The 12,437-nt window shown below is 38.5% G+C and overlaps 1 protein-coding gene across 4 annotated transcripts in view; it reads left to right on the plus strand.

Annotated features, from left to right (window-relative positions):
• WWC2 (WW and C2 domain containing 2) overlaps positions 1-12,437 on the plus strand; it is a 109,907-nt gene that overhangs the window by 82,478 nt on the left and 14,992 nt on the right. For 2 of the 4 annotated variants that reach the window (XM_068942573.1, XM_068942575.1), the window contains exons 12-19: positions 1,208-1,331; positions 3,103-3,183; positions 3,267-3,353; positions 6,571-6,763; positions 8,496-8,660; positions 9,423-9,541; positions 9,803-9,995; positions 12,069-12,233. In XM_068942573.1, coding sequence (XP_068798674.1) covers positions 1,208-1,331; positions 3,103-3,183; positions 3,267-3,353; positions 6,571-6,763; positions 8,496-8,660; positions 9,423-9,541; positions 9,803-9,995; positions 12,069-12,233 — 1,127 coding nt within the window. The remainder of the gene's footprint in view (positions 1-1,207; positions 1,332-3,102; positions 3,184-3,266; positions 3,354-6,570; positions 6,764-8,495; positions 8,661-9,422; positions 9,542-9,802; positions 9,996-12,068; positions 12,234-12,437) is intronic. The other 2 variants (XM_068942576.1, XM_068942574.1) reach the window with 1 other exon arrangement.

The raw sequence follows: 12,437 nt of genomic DNA on the forward strand, positions 1-12,437 counted from the left end.
CCAACATACTCAGCCTGAGGCATAAAACCTGCATGGAAATTTCATCTCAAACACTTAAGTTTTACAAAGCTGTAAGAATCTTAACGTGGACAGACAAACATATCTGTAGACAGTAGAGCTAATGTTTTTGTATCGTAATCTAAATTCATTCTTTAGATGAAGTGCTCACTTGCTCATCTGTCTGTCTCTAGCTTTTCTGTACAGGTGAACCATACATATATTTACTCCTCCGTACAGGTCCCTGCTGTCAGCAACCAAGTTGGAATATCGTGTAGTTCTTCCACAGTCAGCCTCTGTCATTGTCAAAGTCAATTCAGGCTGCTGTGGTAATTCCTAAGGGTAATCAATAAATCATGTCATCACCTTCACCCCTCACAGGGTGGGGGGGAAGGGAAAGAGCACTTCATCATCAAGGAAAAAGCATTCCTACTGCCACAAATAAAAGCAGAAATGCGGCAATCAATCATCTAATCTGAAGCCTTAAATTTTAAACATCTTAACAAGATGTAAAGTCATGATTCAGGTGGGGAGTGTAATGCATACCAATATCCTCACTGCTTTGCAGATAAAAGTACTCCGTAGGCCCTCAACTTATTATGCTGCAGAATGTGGCTTTCGGTGAACACTGCTCTTCACTGCAGGACACTAGCATATAAATACGAGTTGAAGATTAAAGTTAAGTAGTAGTTGATAGTAAAGACTCTGTAGCATAAAAAGTTGTTGATGATAGTAAACCAGAGGGGATTTTTCATTTCTAGCAGTTATATCACTGGGGAGAGGGGCATCTCTCCGAGTTCTGAATTTTTAATAAACAGTAGGCAATCACTTTGCATGTAGCTGAAGTGTCACTACAGCGCAGAATGTGAAGATGGCAAATACAGGTTCAAAGCTCAGGATAATGAGGTTTAATAATGAAGATAACGAGGGATAATAATTAGCTGAAGTGACATAGGTGATGATAGAAGCCTGTATTTTTGGAAAGGAATAGTAGTTGTACATTTTCAAGTTCATCAGTTTGGACATATAAATCCCTAGCCAGAATACGCGATAACAGTAACACCGTCTCAGAATGCTTAATGATGTGGAACGAAACTACTCTGTGATGCTCAGTTAAGGGTCACTGCTTTCAACTTGACAACTTTCTAAGCCATGCACTTTTCTTTTCCTGATGATTAATCTGTTGGGCTAATTTTCATTCTTCTCTTAGGTGTTGACTTACCAAGAAGAGCAGCTAGTCACCTGCTTGAGGAGAAAACAGCTTGTGTATCTGCTGCCGTGTCTGATGAGTCTGTAGCTGGAGATAGTGGTGTATATGAAGCTTCTGTGAAACAGTAGGTTGGAGAAATAATGCAACTCTTTCCATCAAAAGAATAAATATCTATAAGCAGTTATATCAGTATAAGCAGCTTATCAGTCTTGCCCTTTTATAAACATTTTGCAGTTTCACATTGAAAGAAAAGCACATTGACAAAAAATTTGAGTTTTATAATTACTTTCTTAAAAGGTAAGACATTGACATTACAGCTTTTCTATAATTTGGCTGCTATGATTAGTACTATTTTCTACTCCTGGTTTTTCTTAATAAAACTGTTTCCTAGCAGACATGTTGTATTTAACTATAAGGGCTCTGCCATGTTGCTGTATTGAAACTGCTCAGAGTGACTTGTATTACTTCTTGTTTTGTTTAAATAGTTGTAATCAAATGATTGAATAGTACTTTGCTTGAATATTTTCCTTTTTAAAAAGGATAGATGAGAAGAAAAGATGAGAAAAGATAGAAAATATAGAAAAGATGAGAAAATCCTCAAGGTAATGTTGGTATTAAAATAAACCAAGTTATGTTTTAATATTTATGCTTCACTGTGGTGAGCAGGATAGAGGAAGAAACGTATTTACTGTTTCTTCCTTATGACAAAAAAATGGATTCTGCCAGATTCCTCATTCTAGTTTGTGCAGAATTGTCCGTTTCTTGGCAGGGAGAACAATGAGCTTTAGACTGAATAGCAGTCTATTCTATAAGAATATTGCAAACTGTGAGAGAAACTAAAATCTTTATTTTTCACCTCAGTTTCAGTGTATTTCTGACATTATGGCTTTATTGGCCTCTGTTAAAAGTACTTCTACTTGTCAAGCCTTTCACAAATTAAAAGGTAATAAAAATAGAGGAGACCAAGTACAAAAGGGTTTTCAACTGAGCTGAAGTATTACAGTAACCATTCAATCTCATTCAATCTAAATGTAGTCTCTCCAAATAATGATGTCATGCCTTGATAAGGTATGGGTGGATGTCTGTGTCATTCTCCACATCTCCCACTTTGACTGTTGTTTAGTGATCTCAACAGTCAACATCGAGCTTTAAAAGTCATTGAAACCTACTAAACCATATTCTCACTCAAACCACCCAGAAAATGCATCCGCCCATACCTTATCAAGACATGACATTGTTATTTTGAGAGACTACGTTTAGAGGTTTCCTTTTCACTATTCGTTTTATGGCTGCTGGCTAATTTGATAGGGTATATTTATTTCCTCCCCTGCCTTAAGTTGCTGAACGCAAAGGACTCGTTTATACAGTGTGGCTCTTCAGCTGTGAGACTTGAGCCTATTGGTTCTTTGAATGCTTCTGAGAACGGACTCAGTAGAAAGATGCTGTGCTTGCTTGCACAGAAACCTCTTCGTTGTACAGAGCTGTGCAATGAAGAGCCTTCTCGAATGTTCTCAGTAGCGCTATTCCATATCCAGCTTAGGTGTTTCTTAGAAACTTGAGTTTGCAATTTTGTATTCAAGGGGATAGAGGAGAAATACTACGTATGTACAGGAAAATGCCGTTAGTTTTTATTTTGCCTCAGTCTGGCCTGCTTCAGTAATCAGCCTAAGGCCTTTCTGAGCCATTTAGTGAAGCTCTCAAACTGTCTAGGCAGCAACTATTCTAAAACATGAGTGGCTACCATGTAGGTTCTGAAATTCTCATTTGGGCTGCATGCTGCAATTAAATCAGCCTGTTTAGGCTAATGTAATATATTTGGTATACACATACCTCCATTATTGCCAAAAGTTAACTATAATTTTCCTAACTATCAAGTATTTGCCTGTTTGCCCTAGACCAAATGAAACTGAGGACGTTGTATACAGTGAAGATGATACAACAATTCTAGAGGCTGCCCAGGTACAAATAGGACTCAGGTGAGTCACCAGCAGAGGGGACGTTTCTGTTCATGTGTAAATGCAAATAGTAAGCTGGCCTCATGTTGTCCTTTATTTGACAGATATGACCCCAGCAATTCAAGTTTTGTGGTAATTGTAGTCCGGCTCAGAAATCTTCCAGCGTTTTCTCTCCCCTTTGGCTCTAAAGTGTAAGTCAAACAATCACTAACTAGTAATGTTGAAATATGAGAGTAAAATAATAAATTGTGCAAGTTCTCCAAAGGAATGGATTGATTTACTGCTTAACAACGCTAAACTATGTATATAACTTTTCAAACTGTAGTGGGGTTTAGCTTTACAGATTCCATTAATGCTTCCAGAAAAATAAATTACTTGGAAATTTGCACATTGTGCTAAAGGGGAACAAAAAGGGATTTTTAAAATGATAGTTTAGTATATGTAAAAGTTTTATAGTTTTGCAATTACATATCTATTAAAAATTTTTTTTGATACTTTTCTATTGCAATTTTTTCAGCTCAAAATATTGTCTTTATACATTTTTGTGCCATATTGATTTAAAATGATGTTAAAATAGCATGTGTTTGTCTTTTAAGTGAACCCTTAAAGGTAAGGGGTAACTTAAGTTGCAAATGGTCAAGCACAGGCACACAGAGTTGTACCATCCCTAATAACTGGAGCTGGACATCTGTTAAGAATTAGTTCTTGTGCTGTATTGGAAAACAGGACAAATACAATTTCTATTGTAATGTTTATGTGTCTGAAACAACCAAAAATGACTGAATAAGAAAATACTACTACAGACATTCTAATCTAAAACTCCTGTCTGTACAAATAGTCACAGCTTACCTTGAGTCCTTGGGGATAGTTGTACTTGAGCAAACTATTTTACAGACTGGAAAACGAGCTCAACAAGCTGTTAGGAACCTTAATAGGATTAGTGTTGGAACAGAATCAATCCCTGGGGAAAAAAATTTTTTTGGTGGTTTATGCTTTTGCTGCCCTCCTCCCCTGGTCACCTTGAATTGGATTGACAAATCAATATGAAGCAAGCGAATAGGGAAAGGATGTATAGGGATACAGGCCTGGGATGGGGTTTTTTGGTATGCTTTTTCATAATAAATGATCTCTAGAGGTCCTTCCAACCTATACCATTCTGTGATACTATTCTTCCTTCTCTTACCTTCTCCATTCCCCTTGCTGCCCTTCCAGGTCAACCAGCATTTAGCACAAGAATGTAGAAAGAGTAGAAGAGTAAATCAGCACAGATGAGATGGGAAAGCAGATAATGTAGAATATGAATAAGGATGTCAGCAAAACGTTCTGCGAGAAAAAGTTAGGTCATAGCTGGTGTTTTTTTTATGAATTAACATACGTACTTCTGAATAGCACTTAGGCATCTTCAGTGCAGAAGACCAGAGATCCTGCTAAAAAGACTAAATAAAACTGAAACTGCCCAAAATGAGGAGGAGGAAGAGGAAAGGACAGGGTAAAGGAAGGACCTTGCAATTTGCAATTTTTCTGTCACTTGTCGTTGTATGAATGTGTGTATGTACTGTACACGTATGTACAGTGGTAAAAAATGGGGTTGAAAAATGATGTAAGGTCATACCTGTATTTTCTAGAATATCAAATTGGGTATATTGGTGGTACTTGGAATATTTCCACATAGAGGACTAGTTTTTACATGAGGACTTCTAAATTTCTGTTTCCACAATATATGTAAAAACTTTACTTTTAGAGCAGGCATAGCCTAGTTGAATGTTTAATGTGTCACGGTCATTTTTGATCAGTAGCAAAGTCAAAAGTGTATCACAGCAAAGTTTGAGGCCTTGGTTGACAATTTAATTTTTTTATTATTATTATTAAAATGAAAGTAAGCATGCTTGTAAAGCAAAACTGGTGAGCAGTTTATGCTTTGTTTCTCTGTTTTACCCCTCATTCTGACTTGATGCCAATAAATTGGCTACCTAAGAAAGCTCCAATGAACCACCTTTTAAATATACTTTTAACGTACTTCATCTACTATTTTTACTACTTTTCTGTTTCCTAATTGTATTGGTTAATGTATTAAAAAGGCCGCTTCCAGTAGATTATGCAACTCACCTACGTTGATGTGAATTCTAGAGCGGCAGCATTGCGGGAATTACATTGTCACCGCCGCTTAACTTAGGGGTTGGTTTGTCAAAGCGCCGGTTACCTGCTATCCAGCCTGCGCATTCCAGCCAAACTTGGATCTTGCTCTTTGCCCCGAGAAGGGTGGGCATAACTGGGAACAAAGGCTATGCCCAAATTCAAATAACAAAACCAAACTTCTCCCACACCTGATTACTTCTGGTTTAATTCACGTAAAACTAAAACCCATTAAGAGCATTAGCAGTATGTACAAAGCAATTACCGGAAAATAGCTAACAGTACTAAAATTTGGAGAAGAGGATATTTATTTCTCAAATGGTTTTTCTTGGCTTGCTTTTTCATTCTTCTTGGTTTAGCTAGCATCATTGCATTCTATTCTACAGTGAATGTAAATTTGTCTTTAAAGTCAATGCCAGAAATAGGTTAATGCAGAGGCATAGAAAAAATATAAAGCCAGAAGTACACTGTGTTTATGTGTATGATAAGTTGTGCACTAGATAGGTAACACAGACGAATTGCCTTAAGAACGTCTTGAGTCCCTGAAGCTACTTCTAAAGGGAGAACTGCAGGAGAGGTAGTATTCCTTTGAGCTGCATAGTGTCCATTAATATTTGTTATATAACAAAAATGCACTTACATAACAATTTCAAGATACTCCCTGTGCTGAAGTTTAGGCTTGTAAGCCGCATTCTTCTAAGTCTTGCTTAATATATTACAGTTAATTATTAATTGATCTCTAGGAGCTATGGTTTTGCCATACACCTAGCTATTTTCTTTATCCTTTGTCCTAGTGTTCTGTTTGATTAGTTCTCTGATTACTTTTCAGAATGAAAAGAAATGGCACTGCTTTTCGGTGTTGTTTGCATCATTCTTAAGAGTTTAATGTTTATCTTCACTCCTTTTTTTTTTTCCCCAATTTTCTATCTTTTTTAATTACCATTAAGATAATGTTTCTTTCTGTCTGTGACATGATTTTCAGTGTTCTCAATACTAAATCAGAAGATAAATTTGGATAGAGACAGAAATAACTACCTCTTTCATTACTACCTTCCCAAAGCATAGAAACACCATTTGGGGAAATGTATATGCAAGGGACAGGAGGAGTTTCTCAGCCTCTTTTCTCTTTTCTACCTCTTTTTTTGTCCCACCTCTGATTTATTGCTGTTTCTTATCTCACCATGCAGTTCTCCTTTAGTTGATGGGGTCATTTTCTATCATGCATCATCCACTAGTTTAAACGCAGGTAAAAGTTCTTTGTTTTGCTTCCTGCAGGTATATTAGAGTAGCAGTGCTTCCATCCTCAACTGATATCAGCTGTCTCTTCCGCACTAAAGTTCATCCTGCCGTGGAAACCATTTTATTCAACGAGATATTCAGAGTAGCCATTTCCCATGTAACGTTGCTACAGAAGACATTGAGAGTGGATGTTTGTGCCGTCAGCAGAAGTCGTCGGGAGGAATGCTTGGTATGCAGTTCTATTACTGGCTTTTTTTTGGCATGCGTTTGTTTATATTGAGCCTGCCTATTCTGGCCGTCAGAGCTGCTACAATTCCACACTACTTGGTGAAAAATTGTGAGGCTTATCTTGGCTGTTTTTGTAATTTTAAAATACTACCTTTCTCTGAAATTTCAGATACATACTCTAACCTTGGATGGAAGCTTTAGAAGGTGTTGTGGTGATTCAGACCCCACATTACTTTAACCCTTCAATTACAGATTGGTATTTCAGTTTTGCAGTTTATGTATATAAAAATATATATATATTTATATATATAAAAACCATAAGAAACTTCACTGCAACATTACACCAGCTAGATTTTAAAGTAAAAGCTGAATCCAGTCCACAATATGTGCACAAAATCAATGCAAACCTTCATTATCACAATTTGTCATGAAAAGCAAATTAAAGTTTTGCACATTGTAGTTTACATTAGATCCACCTTTTTCGTCTTTGACTTGTAGTAATAATAAAAAGGCATGATGTTTATAAACCAGCATATGGGAAACTGGGTTTTGGTTTGTGTTTTTTTTTTTTTTCTTCTGTTGCTAATTGTGATCATCATGTAACTAGTGATGCTTCATTTACTTTCAAATTACTCTTGTGCTGCCTAGTACGACTCAGTTTTGGTTTTCACCATGAGTCGAACTTAGTAGCACAGTGAGACTTTCAGTTATAACACCACGAAGAGATGCTGAAATTGGTGTCTGACGGGCTTCATCAGCCCAGGCTGCTGGAAACAGCCTCTCAGTTTCAAAAGTGTAGAAGTTAACGTAATGCCTGGGGAATGTGCTGGCCTTTCTCAGTGGGTTAGTGCCTGAACTTATCAGCTTGTCTGATGTGAAGAAAACCAAAAGGTTTCCCCTCAGGTTAAGGGAACGGCCGCAGAACAAAAAATGTAACAGAATGCAGGATACAAAAGGTGGAAAAAACCCACAGAGGTAGAGGTTAATCACCCCATCAAAAGAAAGAGTTGTGAGGAGCGCCCCAAGCAGAGAGCCCTGGGCAACGTGACCAGAGTCTTGGCACGAGCTATGTGCTCGGCCCAGTGGCCCTGAGATCTTTTGTTTTACCAAAGAAAAGAGGATTTTAATTGCCAAGGCACAGCCCAAGCACCAGCACTTATAAGCTTTCCCAGAGTGCCAACTCAGTGGATGTCCGTGCTCGTCTGCACGAACGGGTTTCTTAATGTCCTTTACTGTCATTTCATCTGCTTCTTCACTGGTTAAACCGAACAGAGTCATCTGTCATTGTTTGCTGCAGCAATGATTTTTGTGGTGGAACAACTGAAAAATTGACTTTTCAGTGAAGACTTGCTGTTTTGTAAGTTGATGCTACAGGTTTCACTGCCACAGCTTTTCATTATTGAATGCTACAGAAAGCAGATAAATGTTTTGTGTGCATTATGGTGATGGAGAGGGTTTTGTGTGTGTGCACATGGGGAGAAATTATGCAGGCTGAAATTAAAAATGGCAGAATGGGCAATATGAGAAACCTTTCATGTATTCCTTTTTTTTTTTTCTTCTCTTAAATTGGAATCGGGGGGGAAATAGAAGATTGCACAGTTAAAAAAGAATTAAAATCCATGTCCAATTCATGCTGCCTATCTTAAATGAAAAATACTGTAGAATTAATTTTCAGCTGTCTTGCAGGAAAATGACAAATTTAAACTTTTCTGCTCGTTTCATATTCTGTGCAGGCTGGAACTCAGATCAGTCTGGCAGATTTATCATTTTCTGATGAGACTTGTACTCTGTGGTACAACCTGCTGCCTTGCAAGCAGATTCCTGGCAAAAGAAACAAGGAACAAAATGAAGAATCCATGTTTCTGTTAAACAAGCAGTCATCAGACTCATTGGACTTGGTGAGCAGTGTGTTGGCTATTGCTGCGTTAGCAAGAAAAAAGTCATAGAATCTAATTGTGCCATTGTGTTGTGATTATTTGTATATCTTATTTGTCCTCCCCCACCTCCCTGGAAGGTATGAGGTCCTGTCTTGCAGACACTTCTGCATGTAGTGGCTTTGTGTGAGTAGGTCCCATGTGGAGTTATAAACTTGTTCCGAAGTGTGAGTAGGGCTGAGGCTTCTTAGTGAATTGCAGAACTGGACTCCAATTTTTGAAACACTTCAACTGTGTTTTAAATGTTGTTTAATGTTATTAAAAAGTGCTTTTTATTATTTGAATTCACATGCTTAAAGTTATTGCACTCAAAAATGTTGTATATACAAATTGTATGCTACTATTTCTAGTTAAGTAAATATTTCTGTTTTATACCTTCTTAAAGAAAACTACATTAAAAATATGACTTTTAAGAACAACCTCTTTCTATCTAGGGACATTACAAGTATAAGAGGGAGAGAGAGAAAAGATATTACAGGACAAGAGGATCATTTTTGATTGCACTATCATTATTTAAAAAATCAAAAATACATTGTTTATAAAAGAGAGTAAATCTCAATCAGTTAATGTGCTACACATGAAGAATTCAAACCCGTTAAGCTTGTGATCAGAGTCACGTTTTTGCTGGTGTCAGGGAGCACCTGGGAAATGCAGCTTTTGTAAGAGCTGTCTTTTTTTACCTAATGTCATATGTCACTTGGTTCTGGTTTCATCTTCCCTTGTCAGCAGGATGCTGTGTCAGCTCTGCTGGAAAGGACATCTGCTGAGCTGGAAGCAGTGGAACAAGAGCTGGCTGAAGATGAGGAAGAGGAAGAACAGGAGCAAAGGGGCTCTGAGGAAGACTGGTAAAGCTGCTTTTTTCCCTTCACTGTCCATGTCTGAATGATACCTTTCATTTACTCCTATTCTAAGTCTAATGAAAGGGCTGTACTTTTGGAGGAGATGGAGATGGGGGAAATCTCATTCTCTTGTGTAGTCAATTTATCTTTTGTCTTTTAGATCTACAATATCCTAATTGTTCTGTTAACAACCTAGGCCTTCCAGTAGCTTTCTCTGGTGGCCTGTATCAGTTCAAGAATAAGCCTGGGTTACTTCTGTTCATGCAGGTTAGAAATGCTTGCAGAAGCATCTGATGAAATTGTGGATGAAGAGGAAGATGGCATTAAGCTCACAGTAGAAGGCAGCTGTGCCAGTGATACGGGGTTATGCATTCATGCAGCAGAGACAGATGAAGACAAGGGCAGAGAGAACAGCAGTGAGGCCTGTGAAAGCCAGCAAGCTTCTGTAATGCTAACATTGGTGAGTATCTTACATTACACGTTCCCACCGTATCTTGCTATGCCTGAAGATTTCATTTAGTTTAGAAATATTATATAGAGATATATATAGATTATATATAGAAATACTTCTAAACAGTTAACTACAGAAGTCTGGTCGTGTCTGAGCATTTACAATTTGACACGGCCTTCACCAGCACTTCTCAGAACATACGTTTAATGAAATCGGTGTGGTCACTTCTGAACTGTACATAGACATTTAACAGACGTTGTAGGCAGAACTTCTAAGTCAATTAACTAAAAATGCCAATCTTCACACTTTTATGTTGAGTAGAGAGGATATTCAAGATACAAATGCAGTTCCATAACTTTAACTTGTGCACATTTGAAATATTTCTGCACATCTGTTTCATTGTTTCCTATTTTTCCTGATTCATCTGTTGGGTTTCCCTTCAAATAAATAAACAAGGTGGAGCAGGAGTCAAGACCTTTAAACCAATGAGGGACTTTCCTTATTTCTTCCCTTTATTCTGGGGTGTGAAATACAAAAACTGGTTTAGCAGAGAAGAGGAGGAAAGACTACAAATAGAAGGTTTCAAAATGTGTATCAAACTCTACCGTTTAACCACCCATATACTGTACATAACAAGATTATGGAATTAGAAATTGTTAACTCTGCCTTCAACAAAGTGTTTTCAGAAAGGTGGAATATTTAGTAAAGTTTTAATAAAGACGTCCCTGGTGTTGTATAGTATATACCCTAGAAATAAAAATTTTAGGACACCTTTCTATGTGCAGTAAATCTTGATGAAATACTATTGCGTGGATTAGACCTGCAGGTACCTTCTGTAAAACAGCAAAAGCGAAAAGACAAAGAATTGCTTCTTGTTCCTTCAAATCTATGACATTAAAAAGTTTGACACCTCAGTGGACTTGCTAGAAACTGTAATTAACTTCCAATTAATGTGGCAAGATGCCAAATGAGCCAAGGGCTTGAATTAAAAGGACTGACAGTCTTCTGGGTAGCAACCAAATGTAGATCAAAGCCCTAACTCCACAAAGGGACACATCAGGGACAACCTCTGAAGGTTAGGCCCACACAAAGTGTTTTGCTAAGCCAGGGCTGGGCACTGAGTCAAAGGTGTAGCAGGCTTGACTATAAAACCAATCACAGTATAGATTTTTCTCATGCCAGATCCTTTCAGGGTTGCAGTTGTGCTGTTTAGGTCATTGTATTTATCACCTAAATGTTCAAAACAATAAACCTCATTGAATTACACAAGTGAAAGAAAATGCCCCAGTGTACATCAGTAACACCGAGCGTGGCAGCTGCCACAGCGCTTGTTTTAGCGCTGCTGTTGAGATGATTGCTGAATGCGAGTACCGGCCACGCAGTGTACAGGGATGTCAGCACCTGAGGCTCCCCTGTGACGCGTGGGGCAACCGCACCAGGCAGCGCCTTCCCTTCCCCTCCCCCCCGGGGAGGGGACTTAGCTATATCTCTTCCCTGGGTTTCACAAAGCTGGTTCCGCTCTGCGGTAGTGGGAGGAGATCGCCATAAACCAGCCCTGCTCTGGGGCTTGGGGGACGTACAACAGCGTGCCTGAAAGAACTTGGGCAGCGCAGCATTCCCAGCCACCCCTTTGGGTGTGCTTCGGCACTGTCTCTGGTATGGCAGAAGCTTGCTGTCCTGCAAAGCAAATTAAATATAAATGCAGAATTTTTTTTTTTTTTTTGGGGGGGGGGGGGGAGGAATTCAAATAGCAAACCAAAATGCTTGTTTGCACCATGGTACATCAGGCCATTTGCAGGGCAGCAAGAGCCTTTCTTCAAAAGCTTTGATTTCACTGGGTACAAAGACTACGTTCAAAGACTTCTTCCCCCTACCCCCCTATACGTGTTTTGGGAATCTTTTGTTTCTTTGCTTAGCGTAGCTTCTCTCAGTTACGTGCAAGATACTTTTTGTTTTCTCTACTGGTCTTTTTTCATCCCCTATGGGATGATAACGATGCTTGTAAAATCCAAAAACATAAAAACTATGTAGTGGCATGTGTGTGGATATAGTAGTTCTTATGAATTAAACTCCTTTTGATAGGTTGATAAAGAGACTAACACTGAAGAATCAGTTAATGAGAACGCAACAGTCCGACCCAAGGACAGAGCCAGCTGGAGCTCAAGACAGCGTCCCTTTGTCAGGAACAGCATGATAGTGCGCTCACAAACCTTCTCTCCAGGCGAGCGGAACCAATACATCTGTAGGGTAAGAGGAAAAACACTTGGAAATGAAGAGCTATTAACTAAAGAGTCATTTAACTTCTTGAGAATGATGCATTAATGACAGAGAGTCATGCACCAATTTTCCCTGCAAGAGGCAGAGTCTATGCTTTCTGTAGGTTCTTTCTTTCCTGAAGTGACCTGATGTATAGTAGACCTGGCTTTCAGAAAAGCTGCACACTCTTGCAAA

Source organism: Struthio camelus, chromosome 4 (genome assembly GCF_040807025.1).
Source record: "Struthio camelus isolate bStrCam1 chromosome 4, bStrCam1.hap1, whole genome shotgun sequence".
In the NCBI taxonomy this organism is placed as follows: domain Eukaryota; kingdom Metazoa; phylum Chordata; class Aves; order Struthioniformes; family Struthionidae; genus Struthio; species Struthio camelus.